Genomic DNA, 25925 nt, shown 5'->3' on the forward strand with positions numbered 1-25925 from the left:
TGGCTCTGTAAAGAGGAAGGGATGAAAAAGGGAGCTGCAGTAAGAGCAGTATCAGAAATCTTAAATAAGTTACGTAGCACAGAGGGAAATTATAAGGCCTAAGTGGAATAATATTTTGCCTCCTTCTTCCCCCTCCAAATCAATTATTTTCAGGAAATATTGAAGTACAACCTTCTTTTGAAAGCAGCTTTGCATTAAAAATCTGTTTAAACTCCAAAAGCTTTTTTAAAACACATTTTAAAAACCCACTAATAATAATCTTCAAAATCCCCCAGTATTTTGTAACATAAAATGGAATGTTCCTGGGCTAGAGCTGCCAGCTCCTTCAGGAACTCTAGGAAAAGGGCAGCTGCAAGTACGGCATTCCTCATGTGCGTAGGAAGGCTGGGATGAGCCAGGCCTTTCTTTACTTTCTGTCCCACAAAAGGCTGCAGTACAGCCAGGTAAGCTTTGGGAAGATTCCTTGCTTTCCCTGTGTTGCTGCTGTGCTGGACATTACCTAAAGACAGGAGGAGAGAGAGAGAGGAAAGAAAAAAGACTCAGTATATTAGGCACATAGAGTATTTGTACAATGTCCAAACCCAGTTTATAAGGATTGTGTTCAGAGCTGTAATTTGCAGTACTCAGATCGTGCAGGGAGATACTCCACTAATCCAGCATTTTAAGGTTCTACATGTCCTGGTTCTACTGCATTTTTTATTACCGATCTTTCCCCAGGTTTATATATCATTCAGTTCCAGCTCTGATGAGAGAAATATGTAGGCAGAAGAGGAGTCAAGGGAAAGAGTAATATGGATTTAACTTCTGAAACAGCAGATAAAATCTACCAGTCTAGAGGCAGCATGGTTGTCTCCATTTCAACAATACTGTGCTCTCTCCCTCCCCCAGATCAAACTGTTGTTTTGATTTTACTTCTCTTTCTCTATCCTCTCCCTGTGAATCACCATGTCAATGGGTTTGAGGCCAAACTATCACATTGAAAAGAACAGGGCATGTGCCTTATTAATATTCAGCTCTTTATTAAAGTGATCAGCTCATTATTAAAGTCATCAGCAGGATTGCAGAGTCCAATCGGAGTTTTCCACGCTGCTGCAGCCATCCTAAGGAGCAGGTGCTGTCCCAGTTCATCATTCCACTGCAAACAGTAGATGGCGAGTCCTTGTTCTCATAGGAACAGCTAGGAGTTCTCTCTGGTCAACCATCAGAAGGCAGAGTGATGAGGGCTCTGCCACTGGAGTGCAGAATCAGCTCTTTACCCTCAGGGAAAAACCTTGAGAGTTTCCCATTGTCTGAGTCACTTCAGCTAGCCAGTTCCCATTCTATCCAAACTCCTCATAGGTTATGGTGAATCTTCAAACCAGACCAGGGGGTGCATCCACTTCTTGCTCGCCCAGGGCACTATCTAATTCTCCTCTGATGCATCTAGCTTCTTGTCTTGGGGTGCAGTTTCTCCAAAAAACCCTCCCAGGATTCACAGGGGCAGTTTTATTTGCATATACAAATGCATATGCATTTGTCCTGGTCGAAGCAGAGGTATTCCTGCTGAAAAGGTAGTTACAGCGAACAATGACCGGACAATCAAGGCCTGAGCTGCTCCTTTTTCACATTTTAATGAGGTAGGAGAATGCCGCCTTTCCCTTCGGGGCAGCTTCTCTCTGTCTTCAAACTTGCTAGGGTGTGGGAGTTACCTCTAGCCTGGAGGGGGGTCATCCGCTTTCAAGGGACAGCAGCCCCACCCCAGCCATGGGGGTCTCTGCAAACAGGAAAAAAAAAATTCCTCCAAAAGGCTGGGCGACAGCACAAACTGGGAGGAGGGGGGCTGCACTCCCAGAGCTCTTTTAACATGCCATTGCGTGCTCTGCGCTTTTCCCACGGGGCCAGGACAGGGGCAGCCCAGCCCCTCCCGACCGGGAAACTTGTTCATAACAACATCACCACACAAGTTTGAAGCAAGTTAGAAACGAAGGGGAAAAAAATTTAAAAATTCGATTTTTCTGCAGCTATAGGCTCCACTAACTACACTTACTTCCCTGTAAAGCAACTAACCATTAAAAAGAGAGCAAGTGAAAGCCACCGTGTGTTCTGCTATATGATCTCTGCTGCCAGAGTTCAGAGGATGAGAGCTCAAGTATCAGAATGCATGGAAATACAGTGACACCAGCACTTAAATTTCAATCAACTGCTCCTTGTTTCAACCTGAAGCAGAACTGCCCTTTAATTAGATGATAATTAATTTAGTGAAACTAAAAAGGTGACAAAATTTAATGCTGATCGAAATACTCTACAAAGAAAAATTAACCTGTAGAACTCACTGCTACAAGATAGAAGTTACTGCTACAAGGTATCATTGAGGTCAACAGCAGAGACAGATAAAATCCTGTCTAATTTACAAGTGGGATGTTCTCCTGAGATGTATAAGTAAATCATTAAAGAGAAATAAAAGGGCTGTTGTGTTAACTCACTGCAGACAAGCCCAACACTGCATTGCTGCCTTCAGAAGGGGTTTCCCCTGCAGTGCACACAATTTATGTTAAAGTAGCAGTCTCAAGTGATGCCAGCCTTGCTCTGAAATCTCTCCAAGTAGCAAACAGGGGGAGCTGTAGATGAAGGCCTCACTCGATGCTGCACAGCAATCCCTCTGTTCAACAGCTCTGCACTTTTGTTCCTTGCCTGTACTTCATCCAAGGCATTGTGGAATTATTCTGCTCTTCCAAACACTTGAAAAAAAAATTCATCTCAATCATTTAACAGACTCATTTTTTTCTTGAGTTTAAAACACCTTTCCAACTCCAGACTTATCAATCATTCATGTTGTTATCCTACAAATTTCTACCTACTAGAGAAAGAGTACAGGAATTTCTGTTCTGTGGGAAAATCTGACTGTGGGAGGAAAAACAACTTAAATTATAGATTACAATGAAAAGATAAAGTTTTAAGCTTCCGCTGAAGATTTTTTTCAGATTTTCTAATGTCAAAACGTTTCATAATTAATATTTTAAGTTTTTCAAATAGTTTAAGCAATATAACCAGAATGCTAGTATATTGTCAAAGCTTTGCTTTTGTTTATACTCTTCCTTCTAAAAAGAATCAAAACTGATATATTTCTAAAAATAATTTTGGTTTAGATTAAACTGCTTGTTTGGAAAAAAACCCCCAAAAATACCAGAAAAGCACACAAAGCTGATCTAGGAACTAGAGATTTGAATTTTTTTCTTTGGTCAGGATTGTTCTCTTCTCTCTAGGGTCAGGATGCAATCTAAGTCGTACAATTGAAAATTGAACAAATGAGTACTCTGAAGATTGCTACCAACACACTGAAAGAGGAGCAGCTTGCACATGGAACTACATCATGACAGCTGTAGATGTGTAACCAGAGCCCAAGCTGCTGTGGAAGAAACCACACACTCCTGCAAGCAAAAAAGAACAATTTGTACCATTTCTGTTCAAACACCTTCAGAGACCAACCCTGTAAAGAGAGAGAAAATGCTCTGTAATGTTTTGGTTTTACATTTGTCTTCCCCACTAACTCTGGCTTGAGTTGTTCATATGTGAATTCTGTAAGAGGCTGGCTATGCTCAGACCTGCAGAGAACACTGAGGTTTATTCATCACTAGTTTGGTGGGTTTTTTTGTGGGGTTTGGTGGGTTTTTTTGTTTTGGTTTTTTTTTTTTTCATTTATCATTATTGCAGCAGTTCCTACCTTGCACTTCTTAATCAGTATAATGAACTATTGGTTGGTGGGCTACTGAGCCAACTATCCCTCACGATTACAGTTTGATGGCTTGCATCATGTAGGGAAACAAAGCTGAAGTTATCCAGATATTTACTTACTCTCCACTTATTTGTCAAGAGAAGTCTTCTTTGCAGCAGTTGCCACTATACAAAGAAAGTGTACTAACAGGGTGACTAAGCAGCCTTGTTTCAAATTCCTAAATAATGACCAGCATGAGTCAACCTGGCAAAGTCGGAAGCCCACAGAAGAAAACTGATGTAAAACAGGAAGTATAAATAAATGTCATTGGAAATGCATTATGTAAAAGTTCTTACTGCCAGCATCTGAGAAAAAAAGAGACTCTGAATGTTGCCTCCTAATCTCATCTCCCACATGCTAGCTACAATGCCATCTAATTGTATGGCTTTCTATTCTATGGCACCAAAATGCAGAGCCTAAAACGCTACTGATGTGCAGCACACAGCTTTTTTACAGCAGGCACTTTCCACAGACCAATTCTTCAGGAAGAAGCCTTAGCAAGATCATAATTTTACAGACTAGATGTACTGTAAAGCTTAGAAACACATACTATGCTGACTAGAACTAGTTAGATTATTCTCCATAGCCTTGAAAAATGAAAACACAATTAAAATGGCAAATAAAGAGTCTTGATTTCCACAACTCTGGAAATCCAGTAAAAGCATCAATATCTTCACAGAAGTGTGGGCAGAGTGGGTGATTATTAATGACTCCCAAAGATGAGTAAGCACACACCTGTAAATGCAGCCTCTCTTGAACCCTCTTGCAGAGTCAGCTCTTCATGATTCACCAAATTTAACATATTCCCATTGTGTCGCAGGTTGGCTTTTAAGAGAAGCCTGTATCCAACATTGCCCACTCAGCAGCAAGCTGAGAACAAGCACGTCCTCAGGGCAGGACTTTAGCTCTACCCATTGCCTGCCTGTGTCTAGAAGGTTCTTATTTGTAGCTAAGACTTCATTTTGTTTATTTTTACTAGCTTGCCCCACAGTGGCACAAATAAGTACAGGTAACTGTAAAGACACGTGCAGTGTGCATTGTGTTTGAGAGGCAGCAAATGTTACAGAGTCCCCTGCAAAGCTGACTTGGTGGGAATGTTACCTAACTCCCCACTGCTTTAGACACACACCTTTTGTTTTTTCTGTTCGTTTTGCTTTGTTTGCCATACAAGGAAGATACTAGCCAGAAAACTTTCAGTATCTTATCTCCTTCAGTGGTAGTCCAAGCCATGATACCAAGCCTTATTCAATTGTTGCAGAAACCAATTCATCCTGGACTTCTGTCCTCTCTAACATTTATCAAAAAAGAACCAATGAGTATCTGAAGGTAAGGCTAAAAATAAAATTAAATCATGCACATATGCCACCTCACCTCATGCTTTGAAAGTGAGTTTGTTTACTGACAGCAAGCCAAGAACTGTTTTTGTTACTTCTTTAAACAGACATTTTATATACCAAATAAAAACTTCTAAACAGTAAAGAATATCCAAACAGATCCATACACTGTGATCTACTGAGCATCATCAATTTAAAGTCAGAAGGATACAGCTGGCTAATGACATTCAAACCACACCACACCTTTTAATCATCTGGAGAAAAGGACAGGGGTAACTGGTATGTAATTCCACCCAGCCCTCCTCTGAGCGTGGTTATCATTTACCTTTGGTGAGCAATTCTTCTGCAGCATCAGACATGTCCACACAAAAAAGCAAGTACTGTTGGGCCTCCAGAAGACCTAGGAAGTCTTTTTCAGTGGAAGCAAAATGTTCAATCTTATTTTTCACAGATGCCAGCACCTGTCAAAACAACACTAACAATTACTTATTTCTCCTTTGCTGCCAGTGCAGCCACAGACTGAATATTCAGGCTTTCTCTACCTGCATTAAAAGAGAGTTCTGATAAAAGCTATGGTCATACAGAGTTTCCAGTTCTTTGCACAAATGTAATTAAAACATGGAAATGAAATAAGAAGCTCTCAGATAGGTAGGAAAGCTACATGTGAAACTGAAAGGAACTAATGTAAGTTTTAAAAGTAAAAGACAGTAAAGACACTGCTCCAGTAGTCATGGCTAACACCTGTGGTAAATACCTGATAGAGTGAGCGCACACTGGGCTGAAATACCATGTTGGTGTTGAGCAGAAAGGAGCGAAGAAGCAGCTGTGGGTAACTTGCCAGCTGAGTAATAATCCAAATAAGCAGCAAATTTACATGCAAGGAATTCTCCAGCATGTTCTCCAGCTTCGACAACACTACGCTGATGAACGGTCCTGCAAGAAAATAAGAAGGAATCAAATCTTTTGTTTTCACAGAAGAAAAACCCTAAGATCCAGGAAAAAGGCATTTAAAGGGAATTTTGACCATCATAACCAACCAAATTAGCCCTCCCATACACTAATTAAAGACGGCAGGGAGAAAACCCAAACTGTAGCTGAACAGAGAAAGCAGACTTAACTGAGGTGTTGAATGCTTTTGTGGTTAGCAACACATTTGCTACCTGGCCAATCAGTTTACATTAATGGCATATTTAACATGTGTGACTATTCCACTTGCATGTGCCAATAAGGATTTAGCCTAGGACATTACAGTCTACCACTCTATTCCCCTTGAAACAATTGAAAGGGTACTACTAGTTTTAATGCAAATAGAATCTGCTGTTTTTACTCTTGTTGTGCCTTATTTCTGTGTAAGGACTGAGCAAAGTGAATTATTGCTAGCTTTCATGTTCTATCAAAAACCTGGTGTTCTAAAGAAAATATGAAAATGTTATTCTAAACATAAAAATCAAGCTGTAATAGTTCCCATCACAAGAAAAGGCATCTTCACTACACCAATCAGTTACACAAAGCAGCAAAGAAATTAAAAATTGATTTATAAGCATAATTGCTGGTATACATAGGCGTTATCATATAAATGTCACCAATAAATAATAGCTTTAGTTTGTGTATTCGTGCTGAAGGACAGCCACTGAAATACAGAAGCATTTACCATGAAGTACATAAACCCTTAGTCCCTTAGTGCTCAAGCTTAAGAAACCTTTGCAAGGCTGAGAATTACTTCATCCAAATACTACCCTGTTAGACCACACAGCTCGGGAGATGCTTGAGGCAGCCAGTACAAGGGACCTACTCATAAGTTGTCGCCTTTCGATGGAAAGGCGGGTGACCTGGTTTCAGAAAGCCAGCACGGCAGCTCGACGTCTCCCGAGCTACTCAGGCCACTGACACGCTGACACCAATGTGGTGGACGGCAAATGGCGTTTATTGGGTTCGCACATGGGGTTAAATAGTCTAAGGGGTCTTTACTACGTTGGGGGGGGCGGAGGGTTCAAGGTGAGAGGCCAATGGGGTTAGGAGGGGTCACCACCGGAGAGACAAGGGGAGGGTCCTTATCTTTCCGTGACATCGCGAGATCTTCCGAGCGCCTTTCCTTATCTAACACACACATCTCCCCCCCCCCCTCCCCACAAATAAATGAGGCAGTTAAAACATAGGCATTAAAAAAGGGGTACAAGGTAGTAACTCAACAAGGAGAACAAGGGGGGTTTGGAGAACCTGAGTAGGTTTTGCAAGGCAGATCAGGCAGACCTCGCGACTGGCAATGTTCATAGTTTGACTCACAGCATTTGTTGTTGTCCTACAAACAGAATGTTGGCCCGTTCTAAGCGGGTCTGAACAAATGTGACCAGCTTGTTTAGCAGGCATGGTCCAAAGGCGAGAGCTAAAAGCAGCATTGCCAGTGGACCCATCAGGGTGGAAATTAGGGTGGTGAGCCATGGCGATTGACTGAACCGGGACTCGAACCAGCCCTGTTGGGCTTCCCTGTCTCTCTTTCTCTGGGCCAGTCTGTCTCGGAGTTCCATCATAGAGTGTCTAATGACTCCTGTATGATCGGCATAAAAACAACATTCCTCTTTCAAGGCGGCACACAAGCCTCCTTGTTGCATGAACAGGAGGTCCAGTCCCCGCCTGTTCTGCAGGACGACTTCTGAAAGCGAGGAGACTGATTTCTCTAGGAAGGAGATGTATTTCTTGATCCTCTGCAAATCCTCGTCGATGGTCATTTGTAATTGAGAAAGTCCTTGGTGTCGGGTCACAAGGGCTGAGACACCTGTGGCCGTGCCGGCTGCTCCCAGTCCGAGCAGCATCGCGATGGTTACCCCTGTTATTATTTCTCGTTTGTGGAGCCGGCCAGGTTCCTCGAAAAGTTGACACACCTCCTCGTCTGAGTGGTACAGGACCCTAGGAACAATCAGAACTTGAACACAGAAATCATCAATCTCATTGAATTTGGCAAGGGACACACAAGGACTCACCCCAGACCGCTGGCAAACCCACATCCCAAATGCAGATGGGATCACCCACTTATTGATCTTCTTGTCAGGTTTGACAACTTCGGCGCAAACATTTCCTTTCTGCCTGGCTAAGGTTGCGTTGCCAAAGCATTTTCCTTGACCCGTGACCTGACTTAGGGTGATTCCTCTGCGGGGAGTGTCCCATCTGCACTGGTGAGGGACATCAGCTGTGGAATAACTGAATGGGATGTTTAGAGCAACTCCTTCCTAGAAAGGAGGTTTAACATCGTAACAGAGCCAGCATGAATCGGTTAGGTTCGGGTTGGATTCATTTAGAGATGAAAAGGTAGCTTCCAGCATGCGGAAAATGGGGTTCGGGTCAGACACAGCTAAGCGGTCTATCTGAAAGACATCTGCATAGCCGGTCGGGGTATTGGTGACCTTTGTGGGCAAAGATTTGGGGCGGGTTGTGTTTTCCCTTTTCAATGAGTCTCTAATAACTTCATTGGGTCCAACCGCTAGGGGCACTGGCGGCTGGAGCCTGATAATTTGTACATTCACCCACTCTTTTGGCGATTGGAGGACTACTGTCCACGTCCTGCCTGTGGCCCAGCTAGGGTGATCTGGCTGTAAAATGGTCATGTTATAATCGGTGCATGTCCGGTGAGCAGGGTCCTGATAATAGTTTTGATAGAACCCTGTCCTGAAGAATGGTTTGGTACAGCCGGTGGGTGCCCCGGTGAACCGTAAGAATTTATCGGGTTCCTGTGGGTCCCACCCATATCCTGATGGTCTGGCATCTGTAACAATGGTTTCACACCCCCAGTAACCACAGTACCCCCACCCCGGGTAGTTGCAGTACCTTTTCCCTGGGTTGGAGTCTGGGCACCAGTAGGCCATGTACATGTGCATAAGGTGTGGGGCGTGGCGGTCTATTTTCGGTCGCCCCGGGAACAGGTCAGTGATGTGAAACACGAAGGATGGGGCACCCGGTGTGGTAATTTCTTTGAGCACCTTGTCACTTGAAAGGTGCTTCATGACCCACCTGAATGGTTGGTGGGGGTAATAGTCTGGGCTGGCTTGCATTCTGGCAACAAGCCCTAGTAGCAAAATCATGCAAAAGCACCATTGTTGTTTGGGTCTCACCGGTGCGTGACTCTTGGGTGCTCTCGGTTCGTCCCTTTCCTCTGGAACTGGAGTGTACACTTTACGGGGGCGTCTCACAGGCATGTCCTGTAAACAGAAACTCACAATTTTCATTAGTCTCATTCTGAAGATCAGGCTTGATCGACTTAAGTGGACACCACCTGATTCTTCCCTCCCTTTTGACAGCTGCGTACCCTCTCCCCATGAGTACCAACCTCCAGCCCCGTTCCCATTCACCCAGCTCATTTTTGATTACAACCTGCGGGCCCTCCTCTAATGCTCGGGTGGCCCAGCGCTTTTGAGTAGGACTGTTTGTTTCATCCCCCCTGGGGAATTGGTTCAGTGCTAGCAGGGCAGTTGCCAGCAGCCATGCCTGGTCTCCTGGGGGAATGGCATTGGCGAAACCCTCTGACTTCGCCAGCACCTCTATTCTGGTTTTGAGAGTTTGGTTGGCTCGCTCCACTATGGCCTGACCTGTAGAGTTGTACGGAATGCCTTGCACTAACGTGATGCCCCACTTTGAGGCGAATTCTTGCACAGGTTTGGAGGTAAAATTTGAACCATTGTCAGTTTTAATTTGCTTGGGGATACCAAGCCATGCCATGGCGGTCAGCCAGTGTTGAATCATGGCTTTGGAGTTAGTTTTGGAGTGCTGTGTGGCCACAATCACTCCGCTGTAGGTGTCCACTGTCACTGCCAGCCATGGTCTGGGCTTCAGCAGTTGACATAAGGTGAAGTCCGACTGCCAGATTTCTGAGGCTTTGAGACCTCTTGGGTTGATCCCACTGGTCCACAGGGGTGACTTCTGGCAATGAGGGCAGGTGGCCACTACATGTTTTGTGTCTGCTGTTGAGATTCTGCATCTCTTTGCCAGAGCTTTGGCTCCGATGTGGAGCGACTCATGCAGCTGGCGAGCTGCCTGCAATGTCCACACTCCCTTTGCTGCAGCGTCCGCTTTGTCATTGCCAGTCTGGAAGAAGCCCTTGACTGGGTTGTGGCTGTTGACGTGAATGACAGACACGGTGCCCTGTCGCGAGGAGAGGGCTTCTTCCAGCATTGTGGCTGCTGCAGAAGTTGACACGCCTGGTCCCGACATGGCCAGGCACAGCCTTGCCACAAATATAGAATCCATCATGATGTTAAGGTGTTCATCTTGGAAGAGTCCGCACGCCAAGACCACAGCTGCTGCTTCCAGTTGTTGCACAGACAGTGTGGGGTCACATGCTTTGACACAATGCCATTGTTCTCCGGTCTGCCACACCGCCGCTGCGGTGGAAGTCGTGGAGGAGGCATCTGTGAAGACCGTCGGTCCTGGCAGTGGTCGATCCATGACCTTTGGTGGCAGGTCTATGTCAACAATGGTCAGTAGCTGAGTCCAAGGTGGTCTGGTGGCGTAGCAGATTTCTCCTCCGAAGCCAGTGAGGGCAAGGGCCAGGTGCTTCGATGCTGCGGTTGACTCCGTGGTCAGCTGCTTGCGGAAGGGGAGGTGGATTCTTGTCGGTTCAGTTCCCAGATGTTTCAGGGCAAGTTTCCTGCCTTTCATGATGATGTTGGCGACTCATTCGACTCCCGGGGAAAACGCATGAGCTGGTCTTCCGAGGACCACCCACTGGATCGGCCGGGCCTTCTCAGAGGGTCCTTGGGCCAGCGCTCCCACTCCTCCCTTCTGAGTGAAATAGACGTACAGATCAAGGGACACACTTGGGTTCCACCTGGCAAGTGTGCCAGTAGACATCTGATGCTCGATGAAATCGAGGGAGCTCGATGCTTGCGGCGTCAGCTCCTTGGGTTCCCAGGGGTGCTTTCCTTTCAGGAGATCATACAAGGGGTCCATGACCTCGGGAGGGATCAGGATGATGTTGCGGAGCCACTGCAGAGATCCCACGAGTCGCTGCATGTCATGGAGTGTCTTGATGTCTCGGCAGACTTTCACCTTGGGAGGGGTCACGTAGGAGTTTGTGATCCCCACTCCCAGGAAGGTCACGCAAGGTCCTCTTTTGATCTTTGCGCTCGCAATCTCAAAGCCGTTTGCCTGGAGAGTCTCTGTGATTGTGGACACTAACTGATCCACTTGGCTAGCTGATGGTGCGGCGATGAGGACGTCGTCCATGTACTGAATGATGGTTGCAGCAGGGTGGGAATGTCGGACTGGCATCAGTGCTCTGTCCACGGTGATTTGGCATACCGTAGGGCTGTCCACAAAACCCTGTGGTAGCATGCGCCATTGGAAACGGAGGGTGGGTAGCTCGCCATTTGGGAACACGATAGAAAAGGCAAACCGTTCCTTGTCCTCGGGGTGCAGAGGTATCGAAAAGAAACAGTCTTTGATGTCCAGCACTGCGCATGGCTGCCCTTCGGGGATGGCTGAGTTCATGGGCAGCAGTGTCTGGACAGGACCCATAGGTTTGGTTGTCTTATTCACCTCTCTCAGGTCATGGATGAGGTGATAACCTTCTCCAGACCTTTTGGGGATCACGAACACGGGGGTGTTCCATGGGCTGGTGGAGGGTTCTATGTGACCCTTTTGCAGCTCGCGGTCGACCAGTTCCAGCAAGGCTGCCATTCGAGGCTTTGACAGGGGCCACTGCTCAACCCATACAGGGTCTGACGATTTCCATGTCAGTTTGATTGGCAGCGGTGGGTGCACGGCAGTGGCCCTCAGGATAAATTTGTAATCCTCACTCCTAACGTGGCAAGGACATCCCTTCCTATCAAGGGTGGTGAATTTTGCAAAATGTAGGGGTATATTGCCACAGTTTGTTCTAGTCCTTTTTCTGTGTGGAGTGTTATAGCTACCAACTGGGTGCTTCTCCATGCCCGGGTCTGCCCCCCCACTCCGTTCAATGGGGGTACTTCTTTAAATTGCCAGTGCCGGGGCCAATATGCCTGTGGGATTATCGAACAGTCTGATCCAGTGTCCCCCCAAAACTGAAGCCCTATGACATGGGGGTCCCAGCTGCCATAAAGTCGGCATGTTCCCCAAATCACCAGGGGCTCCTTCCCTATTTTCATGGCCAGGGCCACCCAGGGCTCCCGCTCTGGGGTGACCCCTGCTGGCCCTGTGCCACAGGTGTGGCTTGCGGCGGTGGTGGACACAAGGGCGCCGCTGGCAGTGTTGTGAAACTTTGCCATTGTGTCGCTGTGGGGGGTGCAAAACTGGCTGTCCCCTGTGGGAGCATGGGGTATGAGGGTTCCCTGCCCCACTGGGGGTTGGCATAGATGGGCCGCCTTGCATTCGCAGCGGGAGGAGGCTGGGTGCGGCCCACACGCCCCCTCCCTTTCCCATTTCCCTGAGGCCGGGACCTGCAGTCTTTGGCAAGGTGCCCCTTCTTCCCACAGCTCCAGCAGGGCCCTCTCGCACGGGCTTGGAGCGGGGGCATCGCGGGGGATGGCTGTGCTGGCTGGGGACAGCTCACCGCAATGTGGCCTGCCTGGCCACATTTGAAACATGCCATCGCACTGGTTAAGGTGCGGACGGCTGCCTGAATGGGTGTCAGTTGCTCCTCTTTTACTCCATGTTTAATCATGTCGGCCAGGCTGGCTCCAGCCGGCAAGGAGCGCAGAATGTCTTTGGTAATTGAGTTACATTGTTGCCGCAGGCAATCAGCTACTATGGGGCCTTTCGCCTCTGGGGGCAGGGTAGATGAATCCACTGCTGCCTGCAGGCGATCCACAAACTGAGTGAAGCTTTTGCTTTCACCTTGTTTTATGGTGGACCATGGAGAGGGCCTGGCCACCACTCGGGATGCAGCTCGAATGGCCTCCCGGGCAGCCTGGGTGGTGGCTCTGACCTCCTCAGCCCGCATGTTCGCGGCTTGTTGCTGAGGGGTTATCATGTTGTCATGTTTTCCCATCAACCTGGATAGGCTGGAGCCATGCAGTGGCTGCCCTGCTTCAGAAGACTGAGCCAGTAAATTTGTACAATTGTCCTTCCATTCCTGTTTGAACACAATCATTCCCGCCCCATCAAATATCATACGTCCTATCTGTTTAATATCAAAAGGGAGCAGATCATAGTTGCCAAAAAGGCCATCCACCAGAGTGGAAACCATGGCTGAATGCAACCCTTTTTCTGAGATTGCTTTTACGATTGTTTGTATGTCTTTGGGGTTTACCGGTGCATATGTTTTTTGCTGGTTACCCTCTGGCCCGGTAACCCTTACTGGGAAGGCTTTCACTGCGGCCGCCGGTGCCCATTCGGCACAAGCTATTTTTATTTTTCCCCAGTCAGTGAACTGGGCCGGCTCGTATTTTGAACCCCTTCTGGAGTGGCTTAAGGTTTTATTAAGTTTTGCTCTAGCCCTTGCTAGCCCCACTCTCTCTGTCTCTGAGTCCCAGTCAGTGTCTGGCAGTTCTCCCGAACTGCTGCCGCTGGTGGTGTCCGACTGAGAGTCAGAGGCACACTGCCAGCGCACTTCCAGGTTCGGGTGCGGTGTCGTGCGGCTCCGGCCCCACCCCTCCCCTCGGGGGTGGCGCCGCTCCCGCCCCCTGGGCTCGCCTTGCCTCCCGCGGGGGGAGGTCTCTCCCTTAAATGGTGGCAGTGTTGAACGCAGCTCCCGACGGGGCGTGTTCTCTCTGCCACTGTCCCGCGCGCATGCGTCTGCGAGAGCCCGCAGCTCCCGGCTGAACGCTCGCTCTCCGCCGCTGTCCCGTGCATACGGGTCTGAGGGAAGCTGCCTCTCCGAACCGCGCATGCGCTCTCCGCCGCTGTCCCGCGCGCACGTGGCCACAGAAATCCGCAGCGCCACTCCGAGCATGCACTCTCTCTCTTCCTGTCACTCGTACGTGCCAGCAAAAGCCCACGGCTCTTGTCTGAGCACGTGCTCTTCTCTCTTTTCCCCGTCTTTCCCCCGCGGCTCCGGGCTTTCCCCACCAAGAGCATCCAGACCCCGCCCTTCCCCGCGGCCGCCGGCACGAGTTTCAAACACGTATGGCGGTGGTGCCGCCCGCGTGTTCTCCCGTGCCACGTGCTCGGCGTCTCTGGCCTCACTCGCCAATCCCTCCCAGAAAAACTGTGGGTGCTGCCGCGCCTCGGGCACAGAAATGCTGGCTGACGGCGAAGAGACGCATGGGGGACCCGGTGATTTTTGGGAAGGTTCCGTGGGCGAGGGGGAGGCTGGCGGGTTCGGCGGGGGGGCCGGGGGGTTCCCTGACGGCACCGGGGGGTTTGGACTCGGGCTCCAGGAGGGGGGAAGCATGCTTGGCTCCCGCGGTTCCCCACCCTCGGACAAATCATGCCGTTTGCGTTGTAGCCCCCACCCCCAGCTTGGGGGTAGCTAGCAAGCACACGCGCGCGGCACTCCAGGTCTCCTGTTCCTCCATCGCCCTGCGTAGAGCCTGCTCTACCTTTCCCCACGCCTTGAGGCTTTTAGCGCTGCCCGTGGATTTCGTATCCTCGGCCAGGGCAACCGTGCACCTCCCCCAAACCTCCAAATGTAATACATCTACCGGTCGTTCGACGACCCCAAGCTGTAATAACCTTGCCATAGCAAGTTCAAAATCCTTGAGCTTGCACTCAGTTCCCCACTGTTTATGAATTGAACTTACGACCTTCGCCATGGCTTCCACTGGCTGGTCCGACGGCGTCCCGTCCGCCTAGGGTCAGTTCCTTTGTCCTGCCCTGGCCGCTGCTCCTGTCCAGGTGAAAATCCCGATTTCCGAGCGTTTTTTCCTCCCGGGTTTCAGCACCACAATGTCGCCTTTTGATGGAAAGGCGGGCGACCTGGTTTCAGAAAGCCAGCACAGCAGCTCGACGTCTCCCGAGCTACTCGGGCCACTGACACGCTGACACCAATGTGGTGGATGGCAAATGGCGTTTATTGGGTTCGCACATGGGGTTAAATAGTCTAAGGGGTCTTTACTACGTCAGAGGGTTCAAGGTGAGAGGCCAATGGGGTTAGGAGGGGTCACCACCGGAGAGACGAGGGGAGGGTCCTTATCTTTCCGTGACATCGCGAGATCTTCCGAGCGCCTTTCCTTATCTAACACACACACAAGTAAAGTCTTAGAAATGTCCCTTGTCCCACCACACTATTCCAGTTGCATAAGAGCTAGGAAAACCATGCAGAAGAATCCCTGGATGATGAGCACTGCTGTCTTTGAATATCCCACCCTCAAACCTGGCAAAAGACGCATGCCATAGGCACTTCTAGGGTCAAGCAGGTGGCCATAATCCAACACCATTCCAGGTCCCCTCAGCTTGCTCATGGCTGCCATCCAAGCTGGCTGGGCACAGTGCAGCCCAGTTCAGTGTGCAGTGGCTAAGGCACTTCTGGGCCAGTGCAACAGGAATGATCAAATGAGGAGTGCCCCTGTTACCATTCCACTGAACAGAGCTCCACTAAAGGCTGGAATCTGTCATGCTTTACAGCAACTGTGAGCACAAAGCAAGCACTCCTTCCAGACTCATCTCTAGGGGCTAATGCTGGCACAGCTCTGCTTGCAAGAGGAAAGGTGAGAGGGCCAGTGTTGACAAGGCTTTATGCGGCTGCTGTCTTTCAAGCACCATGACAGCCATCAGAGCCCGGGTACCCAGTGGAGCAGCCCCAAACACTTTTCCTCTGTCCCAACATAACCTATCCTCTTCATGATGACATTTTCCCAGAGCTCCTGAGGGGAGCCCTACTGTATCAAAAGGAATGGCAGAAGGAGCTCAAGATGTGTCACTGTTTCTCTTCTCTAGGTAACACTTCAAAGTTGAGTAGGTAAAGCTGAAGCTAGGTATATGTAACAACTGCTGCTTGCCGCTGCAAGAGAGGTTACCAAATATATAATTTTTTTAAAGTGATAGCATGACTTTTAACCCCAAGAATTTACTGAAATGAGAATCAGAGGATGTAAGCAGAGTTTAGAAGCCTTGTAAAAAACAGGGTAACTAGACAAGAAGTCAAAAAATTACTCTTTTCATGGCCATGAAGTCAAGCACTGATATATGGAGAGGGAGGGAGTGAAATATAAATTCCTGTTCCTGAACATCGCAAGTGAAAATGGGGATGAGAGTGTTTAATGCTTTTACAGTGGATATAAGACACTGAGAGGGCATTTTCTTCACAGATCCATAGGTCTGAAGGGAGAATCTTTGCATTGCTGACACTTACTGGCTGTGGGAAACTTCTGTCAGAGAGAGGCCCCATCTCAAAACAGGAAAAGCATTCTAAAAACTTTATCAAACACATCTACAAATATAATGCAGCACTGCAAATTAGATACAGAATCATAGAATCATTTGAGTTGGAAGAGACCTCAAAGACCATCTAGTTCCAAGCTCCCTGCCCTGGACAGGAACACCTTCCACTAGAGCAGGTTGCTATCTTTGAAAGGCCCTGCAATTTTAATATTTCCAAGGTGTTGCTGCAAGTACCTCCTTACATACAATCACTAGGATCTCCATTAAAGCAAGGTAAGGAGTCTAACAGTAAAACACACTGTAGATGGGTAGCAAACATCTAGGCTTATTGTGTTTAGCTTTTAATCTTAATTTTCCTCAGTTTTGAGGTTTTCATGGGTTTGGGCGAGGGGTGTTTTTCTTTTTAAATGAACAAATGGAGAGAGGGACTAAATGAAGAATGAGAGACAGAGAGAACATTTTTGAGCTACATTTGACAGCAGATAATGGGAAACAGAGATTTGGAAACAAGGAAATTGCCACTACAGCAAAAATAGAAAATTAGTTAAAAAACAGATTGGATTTTTCAATTAAGAAACAGTGCCAAGCCTTCTCGCCAGAGCTGACCAGAAAGGGCTGCTTTTCAATGAAAATACATTTACCTCCTCCAAATGAATGAGAAGCCACCTTATAGAGGTTTTGTGTTGGGTGAGGAAACCTAGTACGTGATTATTTTTTATTATTTGCATTACTCTGGTATCTAGGAGTCCTAATTAAAGACCAGGAGCCTGCAGTGCAAGGAGCTGCACAAATACAGATCAAAAGCCCACTCTGACCTCCAGTAGTAATGTCATTCCTGAACAGCTTGGACAGTCAGCAGAGAACAATCCTTAATTGCTGCCTGACACTAGACAGAAAAGCATGCCAATAGCGAGGGCAGACCTGACACTGCAGAACAGGATACCAGGGCAGAGCAGGGAGACATGCACGTACAGACATGGCACCAGTGCTGACACCTTCTGCTACAATGTGGAATAGCAGAGAGAGGAAAAAGAGCACTGTGATGTTGCATCCATCCCATCAGAGATGAAAGTTGACAGAAAAACAAATTATTTACCCAGGCTCTGTATATTAAAACAGCTACTCTGAACACTTTTCAACTGAAAAAGCTTCCTCTGGAGTGACAGAGCTCTCACATACAAACAACATAACCCCTGCTCAATGTTTTAAACAATTACCAAGAAAAAAACCCCCCGAAACACTACCATTTTCTTTCACCACACTGATGACTCTGCTGTATTTTCACATTATATTTCACTCTCCTTGGAGTGGTTTCAGCTATTTAGGTTATTACCCTGTTTAGTGCCAGGACTCTTCCTTGCTCTATGCTTGTATTGTGTGCCACACAGTATGATCTCTTTTGGCCACCTTTAGTCACCATGCCTTCCTATATTTGTTATGTATGTAAATAACAGGACGTTCCACCTGTAAATGGAGCACTCTGGCTTTTTGGAGAGTGCTTGGGAGAGACATCCTCCTTTGGTCCAAAGGGAGATATGCTTTCTGCAGAAGGGGTTTCTGCTGAGAAATTCTCAAAGTGTCGCAGCTGATCCTGACGATAAGATAGGGACTCAGGAGACATTTTCTGGGTTGTGAGCAGATCCTGGCAGGAGGCAGGAACTCCTCCTTTATTTACAAAAAGAAACTTATATACACCTCCTATGATGTCCATTGATTGGAGGACCAAAGTCCCACCTTTCAATTCCACTGGCCAAACTAACTGTCTATTACCTTTATTCCTCCCATCTAGAAATATGTAAACAAAGAGACACAGTTAGCTAAAAACAGCCAGTGTTTACCTTAACAGGCGTGAGAAAGGCTGCCTATTCTTCAATATGAACACTTGGCATACAGGAAAAGCTCATGGCAACACTCAAAGTCCTCCTCTTCTGCTGGAGAGACAGGATGAGGAGCATCCAACTTCTGCTCCTCCAAGCTTGCATTGTTTGGATCCAGTTCCTTAATAATTCTGTCATACTGTGCAATGAAATCCTCACCATCTGTGCTCAGCAGTTTTACACTTAAGTTACAATCTTCCTCCTGAGAAGAAATCTTTAAGTCTGGCTGTGGATCAATCTCAGTCATTTTCTGGTTTGTTTTTTCTCTCATTACACCTTTAGTTGAGCTTGAATCTCTCTTACTGTGCTCATCCAAGTCCATTTCCAGCTGAGTCTTTGCAAGACACCCATTGACTACAGTCTGGCTCTGCACCTTGTGTTCTCTGGTTACATTTAAAGGTTTCTCCTTAGAGCTGTCATCATCTTGAGTATCCTTCTGGGCACATAACCTGTAAACCATAACATACTGAAAGTCTGACTCCTCTATGTATGAGCCTTTGATGAGCATAATGGCATTTTTTTTTCATTTTTTGAATGTGTTTTGGTGGCTTTGCAGGTGGCTGCATTTCTGTGCTTCCCAGATCATTATACGGTTGTGGTGAGCTCACATTAGAACCAGGCAAAATCCCTGTGTCATAACTATCATCCCATTCTAGCTCCAGCGGCATCTTCTCATTGAATGGAGTTGCTTGAGCAGAGCTACATGAGCTCAGTGTCCTTTGCTGGAGCCGAAACATGGAGTGTTCCACATCTGTACCATTCTCCTCTGCAAGCGTCTGGATAAAGATGTCTGGATCAGGATTTACTCCATCATACAAGGCAGACCAAACCTTACAATCTTTCATGCACTGGATGATGGCTTCTTGAGCTTCCCCCAGGTACTGCAAGTAGCTGATCTCCACAGCCCTTCCATATTCCACAATGCAAGCAGATTCAGAAGAGCATCTACCAGGATCTGGAAGTAAAGACAACGACTTGTATCAAGAGTAGTATATCAAATTTTCTCCAGCAAGACATCCACTAAGATATTGCAGGGAGAGCCTTTAACCAGGCAGGAAGACCAAAGCACAACAATGGAGATTTTCTCATAAATGCACTATTGCGATTTTTTCTATTGCAAAGACAGAGCTGTAACTCAAGATTTCTATAAGAGCAGCCTGCATTCAAACCTTAATGCAGCAATCACTCTGAAGCAGCCAGAGTTGCTGCCATGTATCAGTACACTATTGTCATGAATGCGTATTCAAGGTGGATAGCTTTTAAAATAAGGTTTCAATAGACCTGGACATATGGAAGGAATTAAACAAACTTTCTAGTCCAGGCTTGCCCAGTTTACTGTTGCCCATCACATTTCCTTCCTCTTCTATACTTTTCCAATTCCACCCATGAGGTGCTACCAGATCAAACTCAATTAATGATTTGCTCTTCTCCCAAGCACCAATTACCTTTCGTTTATGCTGTTTTTCTACGGAGAATATAGTCTTTTCTAGGCTTTCAAGTGCCAAAGTGATTCCAGTGGAGCAGCAGAGAGGTGTCAGGGCCAGCAGTTTTGCAGCAGATACAGAGTGTCTGTCTCTTTCACAGCTCGCCGCTGGCTCAGCATCATGTTGTTGCATGGGATCAGATACCTGAAACAGCAGTGTCCAGCATCACTTATCATCCTTCTATGTTAGAGAAAGCAACAACACACAGAATTCCCTTCCCGCCTTCCTGACTTCTCAAATGAAAAGAAACAATAGTATTTACAGTGATCTATTTTCTAAACCTCTCAAGAGCATGAAACCATGACACATATTGTGATGCTTGGTTTGATGAGGAGCTTTCAAGGTGAGTAGAGATAGGAGACAGTTGCATCAGAACAGGGAACCCTTTGCAAGTCAGAGCAAATTTGTTGTAAGAAAGTATGGAGGGAGTGTGGACAGGGAGATGTCAAAGGCCAACAGAATGGTTTGGTCTGACTATGAATGCATTCTGTCTCAGAATCCTCAATTTATTTGTTTTCCTGGGAAATGCAGAGAGAGGCAGTTTGCCAGGCAAGCAGCCAGAAAAAAAGAGGAGGGAAGGGTCATCCATTAATTTTACTGCAGTAGATCAAGACTGAGCTCTTAGGCAGAGGAGGGAAGAAGCTAGAGGAAGCTAAGGAACAGAGAAAGCACAGTCTCAAGTTGAACTTCTTTAGAGCACTTTTGTTTTACTTTTTAAAAGCACTCTTGTAAGAGCCTCAGTGTTAACTGCACCAATGATCTACTATTTAAAATGCAAATAAATTCTAAAGGATTCCCTAAATAAACAAAAAGATCAGCCACAGCACTCTAATGCCGGAGTGGTGATGTACTTGTGTTCACAGAGGTCCTAGCAGTATTTCTAGGCACTACTGCCTGATCTATAGGGAATTTCACCTAAATGCCTGTGGGTGGAGGGACAGACAGTATCTGGAATATTCATGTGATCTGCAATGCTAAAAGCCCAAGTCAGTTACACCAATATTTCCAAATAAATAACCAGTTCTCATCTAATAAACATACTCAAATTGTATTTTGAAGCAATGTATAGAATCACAAATTAAAAACAAAAATTATCACTGCATTTAGTACATCACTTAATCTACCTAAAATAGTGCAGGAACATGAAGTATTCTCACTGAGTGAGGAATAAAAGAGGTGGAAAACAACAGGAGTGGAAGCTGCAAATATAGGTCTATATCACAGTGCATAATACACTAGAGAAAACATGCAGGAGGGAAAAATTATGCATTTAGAAGCAGTGAATAAGGACTATGGAGGTGATAAATATATTCTTAGCTTCTTTCGCTTTTATAGAAATAAATCACAAGAAAATCTCTTGCTCTGGAGATCTCAGGATGTAAATCAAACTTTGTCAGGTCTGGTAGACTTTTGTTGGGACCATAAATATTCTTATCTCTGTAGTTACTTGGATTTCTGCTCTGTTGGAGAACTCCCACCTGAAACCAGGGTCTCTATTAACTATATGGAAGCTGGAACAGAGCAACGCAGAACACAACCAATATGGTGAAATCATACGTTCTCCTCTTTATTCCCGAAATGGCTGGTTATATACAGTTTCAAATAGTTTACAGTTGCAGGTGTTTTCTAATTGGTATTCAGCATGAAAAAGAATGTAAACAATCTCAGTTTAAGGCAGCTACCGTGATTCTACTCTAACTATCCTATCTAATGCATGCACACACCTTAACCTAAATTCTAACTGCCCCACAAGCTTATCTACTTTTACACAGGCCCAAAAACTGAGGCCCAGCAGGCCCAAACCCTAGGTCTAGTTTGGGATAGCTCAAACTTCATTCTGTAACACGTCATGCCCATATTCTCTAAGAAATCCCGTTACACCCACCCAGCTCTGCATCCACAGACAGAGACCATATGTCCCAGAGTTAGGATGAAGAGTGGAAAAAAAGAGTTTGGGCTTTACCTTAAAACTAGCTGTAACATCACATCTTCACAATGCAAGCCAATGAGTGTTCTGAACAACGCCAAGGAGACCACACAGAGCTGGAAAATTATAAACATTGTCAGCTTTTGATCTGGAAATTCTATCTTTCCAATCTTCCCTGCATACTACATTACAAAATGGCTCTGCCAGAACATCATGATTTATAAGACACTCTTAGAAAGATATTTCATTTAGTCAGCACCCCATGAGATGATTTTTTCAAGTTGTCTAAAGATATACATGTAGTATGTTACATTTTAACAAAATAAAATCTTAAACAGAATTTTCCTTCAAATAAACTATTAAAAAAAGCAGTCTTAAATATTATTCAAATTTATTAATTTAAGTTGACTTAGCGTGAACGGAACCTTGTAACTTCCAATACAGTGTTTTAGTTTTTACCTCTGACACAGAATTTGAACCAACTAAAGGTCTTTTCTGAATGGAAAGTTATAAATCACTTCAGGTTTCTGTTGCTTTAGGTATAAGAAATTATTAGTGTTCTGCACATAAGAAGCTGAATGTTTGAAGAGCTCCACAACAAGCCTTTGGAAGAAGTCAGATTCTTGCATGAAAGGTGTTTTTTAACTGGCAGAGGGACATAGGAGAAAAACAGGAAATCTCCTTTCCTCTGTGAAATTTACAGGGAGTCAAGCATAACCCTTCTTCATTACATGAAACTTCAAAAACACCTTCTACTGCCTCCAATTATCCTGTGTTTAAGAAATTTCAGTTTAAAGGGAAATAGTAATCATTAGTCTTTGCAACCATTTGCAAATCTGGAATCTTCTGAATAACTAAATTCAAGCCTATTTTTGTACTGTGTAAAAAGATAAGATTTAAAATACACTCAAGAAACAAAGAGGATAGTACTTCTACAAGTCCATTCAGGCACCTGTCTCTAAATAAGTTTATCTCTGTGAATTAATAATCAGTATTTTCATCAATAGTAATGTACACAGCTTTTGTGCTATGTTTGCACTTGGCTGAGCTATACTGCAGAAAACTCTTAGCATCACAGAACCACTTTGGCTGAGATCCTGAGTTGCTCAGGACTGCAGAATTCTTTACAATTCCCATCTTGTTTGCCTATGGAACAGTAATTAATGATTAGCAGAGACAACAGCATTTGCATTTTTGTTGACATAACTGTTTCAGTTTTCAGAGTTAATCCATCTTAGAGATGCAAGAACAGCAGCATATATCGATATTTGCATGCACTTACATTTCAAAACAATTTTCAGCTAAAGCTACTGTCCCTAATACACAAATTTAATGCACATGCTGGTGTTCTGGCTTCTCTGAAACATTACTGCACATTCTAAGCATTCACTTGCACTAAAACAGTATTCTTGATTTCATCCATGAAGCTCTGCATCACCCAAGAGTCAGCCAAGGCTGCCAGTCAAACAAGGCTCACTCAGGTAGTCCAATGCAACAAGTAATAATTTTCTCATCCAGAAGATGCAATTGCTGGCTTTATCCAAAGGTAACCACCCTCTCTGGCAGGCAGTTCTCCAGCCACCATGCTGCACTGTGCCTAGGCTCAGAAGGGACTCAGCACAAACCTGAGATAAACCCTACTGCACAAGGGAGTGAAGGCAAAGAGAAGGAAGCAGCAGCCTCATCACTTGAGCAAAAAAGCGTGTTCTTTTAATCAAATAAAGCAGACAACATCATAGTTAAGTAAAAATGCTACAGTAATGCAGACTATAGATTCCTGAGAAATACATCAGCAAATTAACAGCTGGGATCCATTTGGAGACATTCTTAGAGGGCTCCCATTGTTTCCCCAGACAGATTATTTTAAAATGCTTGTTGCTTTGCAAAATTCCAAAGATCAGAAATGCTCCTCACCACAAGTATAATTCCTAGAGAAAGTTATCTGTCATAGCACTAATCCAGTCCTGTTCAGAATAAAAATGCTTCCAAATTTACTTTTTATCTTCCAACAGGATTCAGACTTCCAGAAGCTCTCATTACCTCTATCCCATTTCCTACATATGTGAAACCACCTCACAGGGTTATTAGCTTTGTATAGTGGTTGCTAAATGTCAAAACACACAAAAAATTGAGAGGGTGGAGAAATCATACCATTGAGTGGAGGAGAGAAAATTCCTAGTTAAACAAGTACCCAACTGTAATATATGAAATCTCCCACCTAAATGTTGAACCTACATCCATGCTGAGTACCTGAACTTCCTTTCTGCTGGTCTTACCTGGAATGGTGTGTTGATTCTGCTGGTAAATGTATCCAGGATATGAACATTCTCATGTTGGTGCAGCAAAATAAAGCGGAAGAAAATCTTGAGAAGGGCTGGCTCTGAAACGCTGCACAAGAAGAGATCCAGGTATGCAGTCGTAGTCATCACTTCCTCCACAGTCATCTGTAAGCAAAAGTAATGTAAATGCTGCAAACACAAACATACTGCACACACAAAACATCCACTCATCCATCCTCTGCAACGGTATATCCAGCAAAGCTCTCCATCCATAACACTGCCACAAAAAGACTGAGTCTTCACTCTTAAATTTGCCTCGCAAGCATTCTGAACACATTTCCTACCTGTCTTGCATCCCCAGGAAAAAGCATCCTCCCTCAAACTGACACCCCAGATCTCACACACAGTCAAAATCAAAGGACCAAATCATGCTAGAAGATCCCCTTTCTGCCCATGTCATCTCCTTTGCATCACACTTCTGTTGTCCCTCAGAAGCATTTTCAGATGTTGTGAATGCCTGCATCTACCACTTAATTAAAAATAAATGTTGGAGCAGAATCAAAGCACAGTACAAAGTCATGGTCGTGAAGTTTTAAAGAGAAAATTTCCATAGACGTCCAGAATTTTGTCATGATTTTCCTTCTTTTTATTTTGCCACAATTTCTCATTTTACTCAATTTTTAAAAGAAGTATATATACAAAAATATTCACACATAAAGCCTAACCCAAATCTTCCCTACTTACTATTAGTAGATCAAAATAGAATTCATGATCTATGTGACATTTGCATACCATAACCCACGCTGCTCTGCTTCTTGCAATCCCTTGGAGATTATCTATTCACAGAACAGACTGGCAAAGCACAGAAAACTCCAAAGCCCACCTCTGCACCATGTACAGTCAGCATTTTTTAAACAGTTACCCAGGAATCTAATAAGCTTAAGTGCACAAAGATAAACCCTTAAATACAAGATTCTGTCTATATGAAAGGAAGTATTAAACATCTTTTGTTTACCAAAGTGAGCTGGATAAATGAAAAGACTGATTTTATTTAAAAAAAAAATCAAAGCTGTCACTTAAGACCTAAGAGGATTTAGAAAATACTCAGAAGGGCAACATTTACCTAACATGCTGTAAATGTGTTCCATTATGCTGCATGTTAGCCATGTACACAGTAATGTCATGATGCAAACATTCTCTTTAAAGCATTTAAGATCACAAGCTGCTTCTGGGTGGTTACACAGAATATAGGAATGGGGTACACAGCCTGCAGACCTTATGGAGAGAGAAGCTCTAAAGCTAAGGTCATTGAATCACTCTCAGTCTGAGGCTTTATTCTAATACTCAGCTACACTATCATTCATACAGTGGGATACTAGCTCTTTTTGGCATTAGAAACCAAGTACCAGTGAAGCAGCAACAGTCAAATTTTTCATGAGGAAATAGAAGCAGCCCAGCTCCAGAAACTTTTTTTTTCTTGGAATAGGTTTGGGAACTTGTGGTGTAAAAAGGAATAGCTTTCTGGTGAAAGTTGGTGTCTGTTGTCCTAAGAACTGTCTTTTCTTGCCTTTTTTTTTTTTTTTTTTTTTTTTTAATATAGCAGTGAGTGATAAAAAGCAAAGCCCAAGAAATCCATCATGTGACATAATTATGACACCATACAGTTCATGGACAAGTTTAAACTCTCTGCCAAGGAAAGGTCAGACAGAAGTAATACATCCTTACGTTTCCAGGTCACTTCATCCTTTATGGGGAAAAGGAAGCACATTCTTGGCTGCAAGTTTCACCAATGTTTGTTGACAGAACATACATGTATCAAATACTGCAGTTGTACATGAAAGCAAGAAAAGCCAGCAGATTCACAAGGGCAGTGACCTTTTTCTAAAACCCACACTCTGTGGACAACTCATCCTACAATTTCTATCAGTGAGAGAAACCCATATGCTTTTCAAAGTGCATATTATGAATGAAACAAAGAGCAGCAGAAGAAGAAAGCCAGCTGGAGAACAGCTTAGAAAAGAAATGTTACATTCTGAGAGTGTGT

At 45.1% G+C, this 25925-nt stretch overlaps 1 protein-coding gene across 1 annotated transcript in view; it reads right to left on the bottom strand.

Moving 5' to 3' along the window:
• Positions 1-248: 248 nt before the first annotated feature.
• The window catches only part of LOC134563372 (FHF complex subunit HOOK-interacting protein 1A-like), a 60710-nt gene continuing 35033 nt past the window's right edge, over positions 249-25925 (bottom strand). The window contains 12 exon segments of the mRNA XM_063421257.1: positions 249-499; positions 5411-5546; positions 5840-6018; positions 17779-17894; positions 18233-18714; positions 18716-19146; positions 19637-19681; positions 19684-19758; positions 19761-19819; positions 21639-21718; positions 23879-24046; positions 25157-25174. Of these exon segments, the coding sequence (XP_063277327.1) occupies positions 249-499; positions 5411-5546; positions 5840-6018; positions 17779-17894; positions 18233-18714; positions 18716-19146; positions 19637-19681; positions 19684-19758; positions 19761-19819; positions 21639-21718; positions 23879-24046; positions 25157-25174 (2040 nt within the window).

This window comes from Prinia subflava, chromosome W (assembly GCF_021018805.1).
Source record: "Prinia subflava isolate CZ2003 ecotype Zambia chromosome W, Cam_Psub_1.2, whole genome shotgun sequence".
In the NCBI taxonomy this organism is placed as follows: Eukaryota; Metazoa; Chordata; class Aves; order Passeriformes; family Cisticolidae; genus Prinia; species Prinia subflava.